Source organism: Urocampus carinirostris, chromosome 3 (genome assembly GCF_059441175.1).
Source record: "Urocampus carinirostris isolate Australia breed hairy pipefish chromosome 3, RoL_Ucar_1.0, whole genome shotgun sequence".
NCBI classification, from domain to species: domain Eukaryota; kingdom Metazoa; phylum Chordata; class Actinopteri; order Syngnathiformes; family Syngnathidae; genus Urocampus; species Urocampus carinirostris.
Genome location: NC_142351.1, coordinates 16641185 through 16657672, shown reverse-complemented (window position 1 = coordinate 16657672; position 16488 = coordinate 16641185). Strand labels below are relative to the sequence as shown.

At 38.6% G+C, this 16488-nt stretch overlaps 1 protein-coding gene across 3 annotated transcripts in view; it reads left to right on the top strand.

The window, feature by feature from the left end:
• The window catches only part of LOC148368946 (beta-1,3-galactosyltransferase 1-like), a 165852-nt gene extending 160604 nt beyond the window's left edge, over positions 1–5248 (top strand). For all 3 annotated transcript variants that reach the window (XM_088329810.1, XM_088329812.1, XM_088329811.1), the window contains one exon: positions 3773–5248. In XM_088329810.1, coding sequence (XP_088185936.1) covers positions 4026–5012 — 987 coding nt within the window. In that variant the 5' untranslated portion in view covers positions 3773–4025 and the 3' untranslated portion in view covers positions 5013–5248. The remainder of the gene's footprint in view (positions 1–3772) is intronic.
• The last annotated feature ends 11240 nt before the right edge of the window (positions 5249–16488 follow it).

The following is a 16488-nucleotide window of genomic DNA, read 5'->3' as shown; positions in this document are numbered from 1 at the left end:
ATAACTCAGGCAAACCTTACTGGTAAATATGATTTCAATGAGACTCATATATTCAATTCAATTCAATTATTTAGAGAATAAAATGTTTCAAACAATAATTAAGTTGCAGTACTCAAATCTAGCAATGGTAACAATCGTAGTTTGAAGAAATTCAAAAACAAATGGGTGAAGCTAAAAATGCTATATAATCACACCAATAAATGGACATTATATGTACAGCACAGTATGACTGTTTACTTATAACGCTTTGTGACAATCAGACTTTTAATATACTCAAATCCACGTGTTGCAGGGTTATTCTGCCCAAAATGACGCAGTCAAAGGTTCTGGGCATAAAGAGATGTCATTCTTCCCAAGCATAATAGTGTAACACAGTGTAGGTTTTACAATAATTGAAAACATGTAAAAAAAAATATCAATGAAGTGTACCAAATATGGGTGGTAAATAAATAATTCTAACAAACAATTTATGGACCAATTGATTTAAAGAGCCGAGTTTATTCTTTTTAAAATACATCTCGCTGTTTTGGAGCACCACATGTGTTTTTAGATCCTAATGTCAGGAAAACGGATGAAAAACCTTGTTAAGTTACTCATTGGCTACACACACTTTAGGTGAATTATTTTTACCGTTTTGCTATATCAATATATTTTAATCAAGACACACACACTTTTGGATTTATGGATTTTTCTTTTACTAATCATCTACTGAAGAAGCTTGAACAGAACACAAAACAATAAGAAGAAAATAAAACAAAACTAGAATTGAGAACTTAAACTGGCATCATTTGGATAGACAACAACATTGGCTTGATTATTACATTATTGTATTTTGATAGAGTTCCCCCTTTTATATCACACCGATACCAACACCTAGCAACCACGAGATGACGGCCCAGTCTTTATGTCCTCGGCGATGAGGAATCCTGGTAGGCCTGGTACGAGGGCCACGGGAAGCAGGGTGTTGAGGCAAAGGTTAATTGCTAGTGACTTGAAGCTTCTCTGAGGTCGCTAGCTTTGTCCCACCGATTTGGCCGCGAGCTTGATCAAGCTTGGCTGCTGACTTCGCAATGCTCTCTTGCTGCTTGTTGAACTGGGAGCTGGTCAGGACCGGTCAAGATTTTGGTCCAGTTCTTCTTGTTATGATATGGCCTGGTGCCTTGTTGCTGGCCGAATTCAGACTGCCCTTGCGAGTTGAGACATTTACCAGGTCTGGGTTTCGGTCTCCCGGGAGGGGCGGACCCCTTGTGGTGGAATTGTCACGGCGACCTTTGATGCGAACATGCAGCCATAGCCCCCGTCCCCAACCTCACATTCCAGCTTATCAGTCAGATAACATATTTATGTGATTGACTTAAGACATAGTTTTCACTTCACATGTTTCAACATTGTTTGATAATTTTATGATATTGCCAAATGGAATTCTCACCAAACGTTGAATACCCTATAGAAGTATGAAAAAGAGTTACTAGTTAAAAAAAGATGAATAGTAATATTGTTATGTAGACAGTACTTCATTCACTCTTTATACTTGTCCTTTGGGCCTGGGCTGCCTCCTCACCACTACCCTTTTAAATCTACAGCACTAAAATCATTAGTTGACTTTGTATGCCTGCCAAAAAGACCCTTTGACTACTCAACCCCTTGCATTCGACATCATATCCCACAATTTTGCAATTAACAGGTTTTCCTTATGGTTTCTGCTAAGAATTATGAGTAATGTATTCAAATATTGCAGGGTTTTTCCACACATAATCAGAACCCACATTGTTCCATACTTGAAACAGAATGGCTGAATTTGGAATTAAACATTCAATTCTCTCATGGGTGGATTCGCTTTGTCTTACAGTGGAACCTCGGTTCTCGACCATAATCCGTTCCATTTCTTTGTACGAAAACCGATTTGTACGATCACTGAAGCCGTTTTTTCCCATTAAAAGTAATGTAAAATTGTTTTAATCCGTTCCAACACCCTGAATGTTTATCTTGAATATTTAGCGTAAAGCTAACCCAGGCTAATCGTACGTTCGCGTTAGCGTAATCTTCCGTACGAAAGATTACGCTAACATGAACGTGTAAAAATAAAAAAATCAGGTCGTTTACACGTCATCTAGCACCCGGGTCTCCACAACAAGTGGTGAGCAGTTAAAGGATAAAGAAAAGAATTATGAGTAGGATTTCTTACCTTGGCGGTTGTCTGCAGAAGCCATGCTGTATTCCTGAAAGAAGGGAAACTCGGACACCTTCTTCATATGTTGCTATTATTTATTTCTTAAATGCGATAGTTGTACGCATTACTCCTCTTTTTTCACCTGTAGCAACTTTGCTGCTTGCATCAACCTTCTTCCAAGGTATAATTAGGGGTTAAAACACTCCCTTCACCGCTTTTGAAAAACGAAAGCAGAGAAGGAGTGCGCGTTGCCGTGACAACAGTTCTTCACGAGGGGTGGGGGCAATCTACACTAGTACGCCGCTCAGCATCGCCCCTAGCGTACCGGCGTTCGAACTCCGATTTTTTGAACGAAAAGCGAAGCAAGAATTTCTCGAAATTTTTGGTCGAGAACCGATTTGTTCGAACTGAGAGGCGTTCGAAAACCGAGGTTCCACTGTATATGCATCTGAAATTTAATGTAATATGGTCAGGCACAATTGTAGAGTAAGATAAGAAAAACAGATCAGTTTTATGTTTTAAAGAAACAGATTTTGAGTTTACCTTGCCCTTGTGTAGGTCTTAGATCAGTGGATGGTGTCATAACAGTCTGTGGTTTGCAATAATCCGTGGGCTGTGCAGCCCTTTGAGACTCCTTGTGATTAAGGGCGTCACAAATAAACATGACTTGACTGAAATATTTTCACCTTTTATTCATTTTTTTCATAACTCAGCTTATAAAACCTACAAGTTTCCCTTTGTTCCATGGTCCTTTTTTATACCCAGATATCTACGAGTTCTATTGACTTTGAGATTAGTGGCATTTACCTCCACACGCCAGTCACCCCTCTTGAGGGATATGACCAGGGTAGATAGATAGACTTCCACACGAACAAATGGAAATTTGCAGACTGCTAAACCTCATACATATTTCCCCCTTTTCCCGAACTCCTTACAAATTTGGATCTTGATTAAGGCGTCAATGTGCAAGAAATGCTGCTCTAGTTCTGCAGAAAAGAAGTTTAAGCTCAAAGAGAAGTGTTCCAGGAGATGCTGCTTTAACGGACACTATAACCTTATCCTCCTTGTTTTATAACCTTATCTTCTCTGTTCCTTATCTTCTTTGTTTCTTTACCTCACTGTGAATGTTTGAAACTGGAGTGATATGCCCAATTTCGTTGCCACAATATGGTAACCCGTTTTGTAACAATGACAATAAAGATATATTCTATTCTATTCTATTCTAGTTAACTGGATTTCAGGGTTTAAATTAAAATGAAAGGATCCGTTTTATCTATTAAATATTAATGTGGTAGCAGCAAAAAAACAGCTTAATGGTTTAGCAGTATCTTACAATTGCCCGCTCACAATAAAACTAAATTACCGTAAGACAAGGTTGTTTTTTCGAATGTCTTTTTTCTGAGTGCTACAGAATGCAAAGCCGGAAAGGAGTGTGGGGTTAAAAAAAAGGTTAAATCCTGCTTTTTTTGCTGCTTTATGACCTTATTTTTTTTTTTACAAAATAAAAGAAAAATGCACGTACTATCTCACACATCATACAGCACAAAACCCCCATTTAAATTGATTTTTTACTAACCAGTCCATTTTCTCATCCATTTTCAGATCCTGCCAGAGACCATCAAGAAGTGGTCCTGTGTCAGGCAATGGGAGACCCTAACGTGCCTACAATAAGAAGGATCAGCAGTTTTACTTTTCAGTCACATTAGATTATAAAGAAGTCTTTTTCTTTGGATCATTGCCCCATGTGGCGGGAGCGGGGTCAGGTTGTCCGGCCGATTCAAAGACAGCTCATCTAAGCCTTATACTAGTCTTTCCAATGCTGCCGCCACTGCAAAGTCCCACAAAGTAAACGGCGATGCCTTCAAAGGTTTCCTGTTTGTACCTTCTGACAGTAGTTTGTTGGGCCAGCGCTTTGTGGTACTTGAGCTTGTCCCGCCCATCCACATCCTATGTGGGACAGGTGACTATCCCCATTCGCAAAACAGCCAAACTGAAGAGGAACACCACCTTCGGCAACTACCACGCTCGCTCTCTGAACCCGCACGACTTCGGTTACCTCATCAACGACGCCAAGAAATGCGAGGCGGAGACCCCTTTCCTTGTCATACTGATAAGCACCACTCACAAGGAGTTTGATGCTCGACAAGCCATAAGAGAGACGTGGGGGGACGAAAGTACCTTTCCGGATGTGCGTGTCGTCACGCTCTTCCTGTTGGGCCGCAGCACAGACACTGTCCTCAACCACATGGTGGAGCAGGAAAGCCAAATCTTTCATGACATCGTAGTAGAGGATTTTATCGACTCCTACCACAACCTGACGCTCAAGACGCTAATGGGCATGCGTTGGGTGGCCACCTACTGCCCTAAGGCCCAATACGTTCTCAAAACAGACAGCGACATCTTCGTCAATATGGAGAATCTCATCTTCAACCTCCTGAAGCCTACCACCAAACCCAGGAGGAGGTACTTCACAGGTTACGTCATCAATGGCGGGCCTATCAGGGACATGCGCAGCAAGTGGTACATGCCCAGAGACTTGTACCCGGAAAGCAAATACCCGCCGTTTTGCTCCGGCACCGGCTACGTGTTTTCGGCGGACGTGGCAGAGCTTATCTACCAAATGTCGCTGCACACCAGGCTGCTGCATCTGGAGGACGTGTACGTGGGCGTGTGCTTGCGCAAGCTAGGCATCCACCCTTTTCAAAACAGCGGCTTTAATCACTGGAAAATGGCTTACAGTCTCTGTCGCTACCGACGAATTGTCACCGTCCATCAGATCTCTCCTGAGGAAATGCATCGCATTTGGAACGATATGACTAGCAAAAAACACCTCAAATGTTAGCAGGACTCTTCCAGGCTGCAATCTAAAATCTAAAATCGCAATTAGCGTCACTAAGGTTCGTCTGACACAACTTGCTGAGTTTATAAAACCCCAAAGTGTGGTCAATTGTACACAAATACCCAAAATGGTTCATTTTGACAAATCCCCCACCCTCCTGAAACAAAATATTTAAACTTCCCCCCAAAAAAAATTTCTGAAAAACATATTACCTCATTTTATTTTCAGTGACTACAAATTTTGTCATTTTACTCAAAACCATGCCATTAAAAAAAAGCATTTCATTTAAAATTAAACAAAATTGGGTGAATTTTTTTTTTAAAACACTAAACACTATGTACTTGTCTAAAACAAATTTTCAAAATTGATATTATTGATTATTGATTATTTAATCCCACAAAATTCGTGTTGTCTATTGGGTTGGATTTGACAAAAAAAGTACAAAAAATGAAGTTATTCCATGATTAAAACAAAGCAAAATCTGGCTTGTGTTAGTACAATTTTGTTATATTTGGTTCAAAATGATAAAAATTTAGGATGTTTTTTAGTCCATATGTGCTTCTTTAAAAAACAGAAAAAATATTATAATTTAGTTTTGCAACAAAATGTGTGTATTATGTTGTTATTGTAACGCCAACCTGTTTGATTATTGTTTTGTTTTTTTCATTACCATAAAAATCATGTCATAAATTGGACCAGGTTGCACAAAAGCATCATCCAAAGACAAGGTCATTTTGTTTAAGAACACCCCAAATTGCTCTTGTTTTCTATAAACAGGGTTCCTATGGGTCCTTGAAATCATTGAAAATGCCGGAATTTGAATTTTGAGTGAAGGGCTTGTTAAATGCTTGAGAATGTTGCCATTTTTCTCGGCAGTCTGACTCGATAGACCACTGGTTAAATGATGAAAAAGAACATACATTTTCTTTAAAATGACGTGGACGCGCCTTATTTCACACATAAGTTCAACTTTAGAACAGGGGTGGATACCCTGGTCCTCGAGAGCCACATGTCCTACATATTTTGGGAATTTCTCTCAAATACAGCTCCCACACAGCTTGCTAACAAGCTGAAAATTTGCACCAGTTGAGTTGGAGAAGAGAAACCTCCTAAACAGGCAGGACATGCAATTCTCGAGGACCAGGTTGGTCACCTCTGCTTTAGAAGAATCGACTTTCCTTCGAATTTGAGGTCATTGATTGTTGTCAGTAAAAGAAAAATAACAAGAAAACTTGTTCAACATAGACAAACAGAGACGGCAGCAAAACTAAAGAAATGGGGCAAAGAAATCCAGTTTCAGTTTCCATACAGTGAATGATAGCTGCTGATTTAATATTTGGCTTATGTTATTTAGGTTATTTTCCGGTAGGCAGCACTCAAACAGATCTCAAACAACAGGGCTATGGATTAAGTCACATTGAATTACTTCTTGTAATGATACTGGAGAAGTTAAAAAAAATGGCTTCGAAAGTCCTTAAAAGTTCTCAAATTTGTCCATAAAAAAAGTGCAATAGAAAATCTTTGAAAATGCTTAATATTGTATAAAAGACAATGAAATAGGTCATTTTCTCTTAATATTGCTCTACTCGGCAGCCAGGCAGCACTGTCTTAGCGCATTCGCGGCACAGTTCTCAGTTTAGGAGATCGAACCTTCCTGCATGGAGTTTGCATGTTCTCCCTGTGCCGGTGTGGGTGTCCTCCGGGCACTACGGTTTCCTCCCACGTTCCAAAAACATGTATGCCAGGTTAATTGGCCGGTCCAAATCGTCCCTAGGTGTGAATGAGCAAGTGAGTTGTCTGTCTCTGTGTGCCCTGCGACTGGCTGGCAACCAGTTCAGGGTGTCCCCTGCCCACTGCCTGAGGACAGCTGAGATGGGCTCCAGCACCCCGCGACCTTACTAAGGATAAGCGCTGCAGATAATGGATGGGTGGATGGATTGCTCTACTCCAGGGGTCTCTAACCTTTTTAAGCTAAGAGTTACTTTTTGTTACTAATTAGCGCAAAGAGCACCTAGTTTGACATGCATTTCTAAAATAACAAATTATTATATGTAGTACGGTTACTACCAGGTTAATTATTGGAAGTAGGGTTAAATTGACTCAGTCAACCACTAAAACAAAATCATTTTGCTACAAAATCACAATGAAAACGCACCGGTAAGCTAATTTCAGAAGAGGTATGCGGGCACCTCATTTCCCCTCAGGCGGCACCATGTTGGAGACCCCTGCCCTACCCTATCATTTGTGTAGTTTTCTATTAAGTAATCCTCAAAAATTGGAAATATTCTTAAAAATCACAAATAATGTCATTTTCAGTTATTAACACAACACCCCCTAGTATTAAATTGTTTAATTTAATATGCTCTCAAAAACTTTAAACATCAAATTATTTGTTTGCAATAATCCTAAATATTGGGTCAAATTGCACCCCCGGGAAAACGCAATCATGATGTTCAAGACAATTGTTTTTAGAGTGTGATTCCGGGTGCTATCGATCGACGTTTTATCGCCCGTTTTTTCAACATTGACGAAAAATGTACAACACAAAGCACCTCACTGAAAGGGAAATATTGACGGACCAATCATGGCTTTGTCCAAACGCTGATTGCTTTGCAACCGGTTTCTTCTCCACAAGGCCACTCAAGCCTGCCGCTTTCCTCCATCTCGCTAAGCATTCTGCCTTGCACATTGACTAGAGCGGCAGCGGGCGTGCCGGCCTTGGTTTTAATCACCAATGACCGTCAATGGCTGCTGATTGGATCAATACAGACGCTTTATCCCAGTTTTCGTTCATTTTGTTGTGCTAAAGTCAATCATCTATCACAGGGGGGGTCAAACATACAGCTGGCGGGCCAGATCAAGCCCACCAACAGATTTCATGCGGCCCATGAGACACTGCTTTGTTAATCGCGAGAGAAATAAATACTGCATCAAAAATGACCTGCAGTTTTGAATTTGTCCACTTTATGTCGCCAAAGCGAAGCGCCACTCCCAATGGTGTATCTGCTGAACCCATTTATCAACCAGAGGACATTTGATGCTGTTCACTCAAAAAACGTTATGGAAATGAAAAAGTTAAAGAAAAGACTTGACTCATTTCATCCATCATTTCAATTATATGTTCCTAAAGTGTTTGTGGGCCATTTTTGTCACCTTTCAGTTTGCATGAGGTTTCATGTGTTAAATTTAAGGGACAGTGTTTAATCCAAGCAAAACGTATAAGGTTACAAATCATGAACAATCAGGAGGACCAAACCGCACTATTTTTCACTTGTATAGCTCAGCCTTTTGCAAAGAAAGAAAAAAAAGAAAGAAAGAAAGAACAAAAGACAGGTAGACAGATAGAGGCCGACAGAGAGACAAACCGACAGACAGAAAGAAACCAACAAAGAAAGAAACAGAGAAAAAAAGAAAGAAACAGAGAAACAAAAAAGAGAGAGACGGAGAAACAAAGAAAGAAAATGAACAAAGAAAAAATGAAGCAAAAAAGCCAACAAATTACCCGAAAAGAAATCAAAAAGAAGAAAGCAAAGGAAAAGGGAAAAAAGAGGAATGGAAAATAATGAAAAAAGGAAAAAATATTTTAAAAAAAAATAATAAAACATGTTAAGATAAAAAGACAACAAACAACAAAACGCTTACAAAAAAGAAAGAGAATAAAACGTTTTTTGTTTTTCCGGGTTCCCAAAAAAAACAAAATAGCCGACAAACATGTCAGCTCCCTCTACGTGAGGCTAACGATATGTAAAATCTCTACTAAATAGATTTTTTTTTTAAATGGTGCTCATCAATATTGTTTTTAACCACCAGGAGGTGCTGAATAAGACACACTGTCCCTTTAACCATAATGTAAATAATTTCAATTTTTTTTTTAATTATTATTATTTTTTTTTTTTTTAAAATGCAAGGTTGATCCACATTACAAGAGATTAAGTCTTAGTGAAGGACAAAAAAGTATTGTTTAATTCAAATCTTACACCACTGAATTATGATTTAATTTTGAGCCTCAAAAAGATCCCCAACCCTGGAGGGTTAGGGTTAGCACACATTTTATTCCATCAATTTACTAGACTGGCCCTTTTGTGATTGCTTTTTCCCTGTGGCCCTTAAGCTAAAATCCCAGTCACTCAATTTGAGCACAATCTTTCACAACCCTATCAGCAAAAGGTGTCGAACAAATATCACTTTATGTATTTTGTGGCTAATGCAACGTTAATTACCATTGACCGCAACCAAGGAGATATCGCAATGACTCAATATTGAGATGAATCCCATATGATGTATCATCATCTCATTTGCCTATCTGTCAAATATTTGAGCATATTTTCTTACACAAAACGCCGATCTTTTTCTGAAGAGTCTATGAAAAGAAAATATGCTGCTTGCAATAGTCGTGAATTCTTTTTCTTTTTATGTGTACAGTGCAGCTATTTGTCTCAGGCGGTGCAGAGGATTTGTGTGTTTATGGAGTTCCATTGGGGCCAAAAGTTTTTAACCTGAAGCATACAAATTGAAACCGAAAACGCAATTGAGCTTGGATTTTGAAAAAGAAAATACGTCATGGATTCAAAATATGTCGTACATACTCTCATATAAGTCAAATTTAGAACGATTTTAAAGAATTTAGAACTATAAATACAGTGGTGCCGCTACTTAAGAATTTCAATTGGTTCTGGGAGTAGCTTTGTAACCTGAAACGCCTGTAAATATGCTAATTGGTTCCAGTCTCCGCAAAAGTATATTTTTCTAGGGAAAACATAAAAGAGTTTCAGAAGATGAAACAAATACATGATACAAAATTTCGATTAATGGAAGATAAGCATAAAACGAGAGAACAAAAAATAAAGAAAATTATAAAAATATTCATTTACCTATTACCTAGCTTTTTGTTTACTGCATTGTTTTTGAAAAATGGATTCAATGATGTCTGCTTTTGCTGGCTTATGACAATATGTCGGAAATGCATGAGGCAGACGTCATCAACACTTTTTCTGGGACTTCATAAAATTTTGCCAAAATGTCTTTCATTTGGGCAGATTAAATAATGGCTGCATCTTCTTCCTTGTCTCTGAACTCCTCCTGCACGGCGGCGTGTGTTTTCATACCTTTCGATTATCTCTTCCTTTCGAAGGCCAGAAAAAGTTTATTACTCTTCTTTTCTCCTTTCCACTTTTCTCCATGTCTTTCGTGGGGTCCATTGTGAACGAGAGCTTTTCTTAACTGTACCATACAGTAGACTGTTTAAAGCGCCAGAAGGGGGACATGAAGAGCATGCTGGGATTCACGCATAAGCACCAGTTGCCAGGTAGAACTCTGGGAGTTGCGAATGGCAGCTTGTACTGTACTGTATTTTTGACTGAAAGGCCTTTGTAACTATAAGTATTTCCCATTCAGGTACTTTGTAACCTGAAACTTTTGTATATAGAGGCATTCTTAAGTAGAGGTACCACTATTCAATATCAAGATCAGGGGGTCGGCTTATATGTGCATAAAATAAACAGGAAGAGCCACCCATGTCGGTATCAGTCAGTTTCGCTAAGCCAAGGTCGATCCTTTTCAATCACATTATTCAGCGAACTCTGGTTCTGAACCTGACCCCCGTTTCTTAACCTCCATCTTGTGTCCACAATGGCCCACGGCTGTTCCTTGTCTTCATGCTACCCCGATCTCAGTCAATCAGCGCTGTACTAACTGTGTTTGAAAGGGAACAGATCTCGTTTCATTGTAATTTAATGTTTTATTGCCCTTTCTTGGCCATAAAAAATAGTTTTTGATAAAGTTAGGGATAACGGGAAATAAAATCGGTACACATTGAAAAAAATTAGTCAAGGAAATACGAAACTGGTGTCTGCGTTTCAAGCACTGACTAAAGATACAGTAAATTTGCTTTAAAACTGCTTTATTTTTATCTTTATTATAGATATATTAACCTTTATTACCTATACATTAAGATAATCATCAGTTTTTGGGTAAACATTTTATACATTTCTTTTCATAGTAAGCGGCTGTTTTAGAGCAGTTTTAGGGGTATGGCTTATATGCGATGTAGGCTTATATTTGAGTATATACCGTGTAATTGTGTGGAACTGTCAGGTAAAATCTCATTTGGATTTACTACGGTAATTATTTTGAATAAATGACCTATCGATATTTTTCACTTGTATCTATTGTATGTATTACTTTCAATTTATGTTTTTATTTTAGACTCATCTTAGTTGTCTTTTTCAGTTTTTTCTTTCGTCAGTTTTAATATAGTTTCCACTTTTAGATTTTTTTTCATTTTCATGATCGATTCTCCCAATGTCATATATTGGCCATGATGTTATGTTGGTGCTTGGTCTTAGATTAGCATGACATGGAATTATAACTGACTCCTAGACCGTTATTAGAATAATCATGGTTTATCCGGGCCAAAAGTCTAAAAACCGGGGGAAAAACACAATCAGTATTTAAAAAAAGGTCTGAATGTAAAAAAAAAATTTGAATGTGTTAAAAAAGATCTTAAACTCAAAAATATGTATGAAAAGAGAGAGTGGTGTATCCAAAATAATTATGAAATTGAATCAATATATTTCAACTGGAAAACAAAGGTTTTAACCAGTTACTTATATTTCGAATCCATGACTTCATTTTTTTCAAAATTCAAGATTGCCAAATGCATTTTCAGTTAAAAATTCAAATTTTTCAAATTTAAAACCTTAATGCCCAATTCAACTCCATAATGTTTCCTTAACTTGAATGTGAATGTAGGTACAGTCAATGCAAGTGTACTTTGGGGGGAAAAACTGAAGTGTTATGATGAAATAAAACAATTTTATAAGATTTGACTATCACAATGTGTGGACTTAGTATGGAAAGTGAAACAGTATTTGGATTCTTCGGGATAATGAGCAGGAGCTGCCGAACTATGCGTTGCTCGAGAAACAATACTATCGATGGTATTTGCGAACGTCAGTTATTAGTTTGCTGCACGCCGGCTACCGTGTTAATGAAGCTGTTATGACCTTGCCTTTCTATCATATATTTTCTCCAGGTTTTAATTGGATGTTGTGTTTCTTACTAAAGAAAAACACAACGGATCACAGTTTCCTTTCTGTGTCTAGCAGAAGTTTGTTGGCGCAACATAATGTTCGCAGGTTTATAGCTTAGTGCAGTGGTTGGCAACCTTTTTAGCACCACTAACTGGTTTAATGTGGGACAACATGTTCACAGCCCGGCAATGGCAGCATTACACATATTTTTACTCTCCTTAAAATAATAATCACAATAATAATAAAAACTGTGACATAAAAAATAGTAATATAAATAATAACATTAATAATAACCGTAATTAAACAATTAAAAATACCATAAATAATAACATTAATAATAATAACATTAATAATAATAATATTAATTATGATCATAATAATAATACGGGCGGCACGGCGGATGAGAGGTAAGAGGGTCTGCGACACAGTTCTCAGGGCATGGGCTTAAACTAGAGGCCAGATCTTGGACCGAACCCGACCCGAACCAGATATTTGGGCCAGGTTTGGGCTTAAAATGTCAATCATTAAGTCCGACTGGTCGGACTCCTTTCTAGCTTTTTTTTTTTTTAAACTTTGTGAAGGATCTTCACTCAGGCATTTACTTTTACTCAAGTAATTATTTATATAAAGAAAATGCTTACCAAGCAGTTTAACCTCAAATGACTAAATCCAAATATGAAATGAAATGATCTGCATTTATATAGCGCTTTTCAAGTCAAGACTTCCCAAAGCGCTTTACAGTGTGCTTCACATTCCCCAATAGCGGCTGTGCAGCCATGTAAGGCGCTAACCTGCTTATTGGGGGTATTAGGGGTTCAGTGTCTTACCCAAGGACACTTCAACATGTAACACGGAGGAGCGGGGATTTGAACTGCAATCTCTTGATCCCAAAACGAGCGCTTTACCTCCTGAGCCAACGTTAATAACATTAATAATAACATTAATAATAACATTAATAATAACATTAACAATATTAATTATGATCATAATAATAATAAAGGCGGCACGGCGGATGAGAGGTAAGAGGGTCTGCGACACAGTTCTCAGGGCATGGGCTTAAACTAGAGGCCAGATCTTGGACCGAACCAGATATTTTGGGCCAGGTTTGGGCTTAAAATGTCAATCATTAAGTCGGGCTGGTCGGACTTTCTGGCTTTTTTTTTTTAACTCTGTGAAGGATCTTCACTCAGGCATTTACTTTTACTCAAGTAATTATTTATATAAAGAAAATGCTTACCAAGCAGTTTAACTTCAAATGACTAAATCCAAATACATTTTCCTCCTCGGTGTTGGGGTAAAAGTTGCCCGGCTTCCTCCTTCTACCTCCCTCACGTCATGCGTCATTTCTGTTTCTTGAAACTTTACAAACTTTCTCTCTGCTTTTTGGACAAATCTTTCACTATTTGCAGATTGTTATCTGCAGAATTTATTTTCTTTCTGGTGTCCAATCCAGTTTTGTTTTCATTTGCTGCAATTCGAGGCAAAACCGTTCATTTAGGCGCTGTACTCAGTCCCGAGAAACACTAAGCTGCATAGTTCAGCCGAAACGTACAGTTTGGCTCTGAAGTACGCACGGCCGGAGTAAAGCGTCGTGTTTGATTTGGCAGCAAATTGAAGCCTCGGGTTTACTCCAGGCTCGTTTATTAAAATAAGTTAATCCGTCGAGTTTGGGCAGGTTCGGGTTTATATATGAGCGACTCGGGTCGGGTCGGGCTGAATTTTTTAGGCCCGATATTACCGCTAGTTTAAATCCAGCTACGAGCACCCTGCGTTGAGTTAACATGTTCTCCCTGTGTCAGTGTGAGTTTCCTCCTACATTCCAAAAACATGCGGCAGGTTAATTGGTGACTCCAAATTGTCCCTAATTATGGGTAAGCGTATAAATGGTTGTCTGCCTCTGTGTGCCCAGCGACTGGCTGGCAACAAGTTCAGGGTGTCCCTAGCCCACTGCCGAAGATAGGCTCCAGCACCCTGTGACCCTACTGAGGAAAAATGGTGGAGATAATGGATAGATGGATGGATATGTATAATAGAAGGAGTAATTCCACTTTGTTATTATGTGCAGAATCCGGATGTCCCTATAACATCGCACCAGAATCATGTTCACATAGTCATTTTCTAACAGCTTATCATCAAAAGAAGTGCCATGTGTTTGGAATGTGAGAGGAAACCAAAGTGCCACGGAGAACATGCAAACTCTACACGGGAAGGTAGCTGGATTTAAACCTAGGACCTCTAAACTTTGAGGCGAACGTGCTAATAGAATCACACACTGGTCACTATTGTAACCCAAAACATCACAGTTGACTGTTCCCCATACTGATTTAGCTATAAACTCAGAAATTTGGTTAGATTGATCCTTCGCTGTATCTTCCACGGATGGGGATCCTTCATTCGAGGATGACGGACCCCACACAGATTCGAATTCAAACACACCATCTCCAATCCCCAATTTATGTTCCATGTAACCTTAGTGTGAGTTAGAAACAGTTATAAGCCCAAAATAAACTTGTTTTTCTGTGCGGCCTGGTACCAGTCCGTCTTCCAGTTTTTCCCGACCATTAATTTAGTGTACACATTCAAAAGAAGCATAGAAGACGTCAATGGATTTTGAACTCGCAAGGATAAAGGGAAGAGCCCGGACTTCAGATAAGATATCTCAAACTATTCTAAAAGCCCTCCCCCAAGCCTTTTCTTTTTACTTAATCTCCTAGGTTACATAATCAGGTCGGGCCTAAAGGGTGTAAAAATCAAAGAACAGGCCCGGAGATAAAATTCACTTTTTTCAGCACATTCAAGCCAGGAGTGCAATACTGTGTTTCTACCACTTGAGGCAGAAGCACAGTAGTGCTTTTGTTACTTTAAGACTGGTAAGAAGAAATATCATCACAATATTTTCTTTCAGCCAATGAAATGCATTACAATACAAAAGCTTTCTGCTATTTCCTGGATATTTTTTCAGGTGTAGTTTGCGCAAGGTAATGAAAAAATGATGAATAATAAATGACACGCTTTAGGACTGAGGGGGAATCAAAGGAGAAGGATTTCAAAGATGTTGAAAATTTACATTTATGTAACAGAATGGGGAAAACAAAAATTACACTATGTTCCCATGATGAAAACTGCAACTGCGTCACACGGCTGAAGGTAAATACATCCATATCCTTTTTGTTTGCCGTATTTAGCAACAATTTCCGAAAGAAGTTTGCTTGCACTTTGTTTTGAACCCATTATTTATGACGAAAATGACGTTCTAAATGAACGAAGTTTTGGGGGAACTGCGGGTTTGTAGTGGGGGCAAATTTTAACCGCTTATCCTCACTAGGGTCAAAGGGGGCATTATTATTCCTTCCTATGTTTTATTTTTTTAATTTTTTATTTATTTCTGCTTACATAGGTCTTTGAGTCTAAAAGGTTGACGACCCCCGATGTAAACAGTGCATAATAGTCGAGTCAACTAATGTTTATTCCAATAGTTCTTAATCACAAGAAGTCTCATAGGGCTGTACAGACAACGCAAAGACATCATAAACATGAAATATAGGTACATCATTCATACGCTATTGGATATAAGTGAGTTTTAAGCCTGAGTTTGCAGATCGAATCTGAAAGGGCAGAGCATTGCACAGCACCAGGACCCAAATGGAGAATGCTCTTGAACCTGTAGATTTCTTCTTGGCTCTTGGGATCATTAAATAATAAAACTTTCAAAAGTGTTTTATTCCAAAATATTTCATTCACAGCAATCTAGGATTTGACATTAAACAAATTGTTCTTGAATAATTTCCAGCATGCCAATTATATAAAGACATGTAAACACGCACATAAATCCTATTATTCTATTTGCAATGATTAAGATAATGTCACGAAACGGGCCGGGGAGCAGGAAGTCGGAACTCATTTGCGTAGATGATCTGTCACTTTAATTGAGAAAGTAAAGTTATCCAACACACAAACGGACCAAAAACAAAACAAAGCAAGTTCAAAGGCAGGCAAAATTATAATCTAGGCATTGCTCAGATCAGACAGGCATGAACAGGTTTTCAACAAGGTTAAGCAATGATCTGGCAGCGGGCAGTCCAATGCGTCTCAGCCGGTGTCAAGGGGCGGGGCCAGCTGGGCGCCATGACAACCGTGCAGCACATGACAGATAGTCCTCTTGTTTCCTGATTGCTTGTTCATGTATACGGATTCAAGCGATTAAGGCAACGAACAAAATAGGAGGTATTATAGTCAAAATAACAAGCAGGTATCCATGCAATTGCCTTTGCAGGTGCCGGATATTAAAAACAGAACAAATATATAACATTCTTTAATTATGAAATACTTCCCATCTGCTTGGTTTACGCGTGGGTACAGACGCTCCGCTATTTACGACCATTCGACTTACGATAAATGGTAGATATGAACATTTTTTTCGGGATGTCGAAAAATTTCTAATTGCAGTA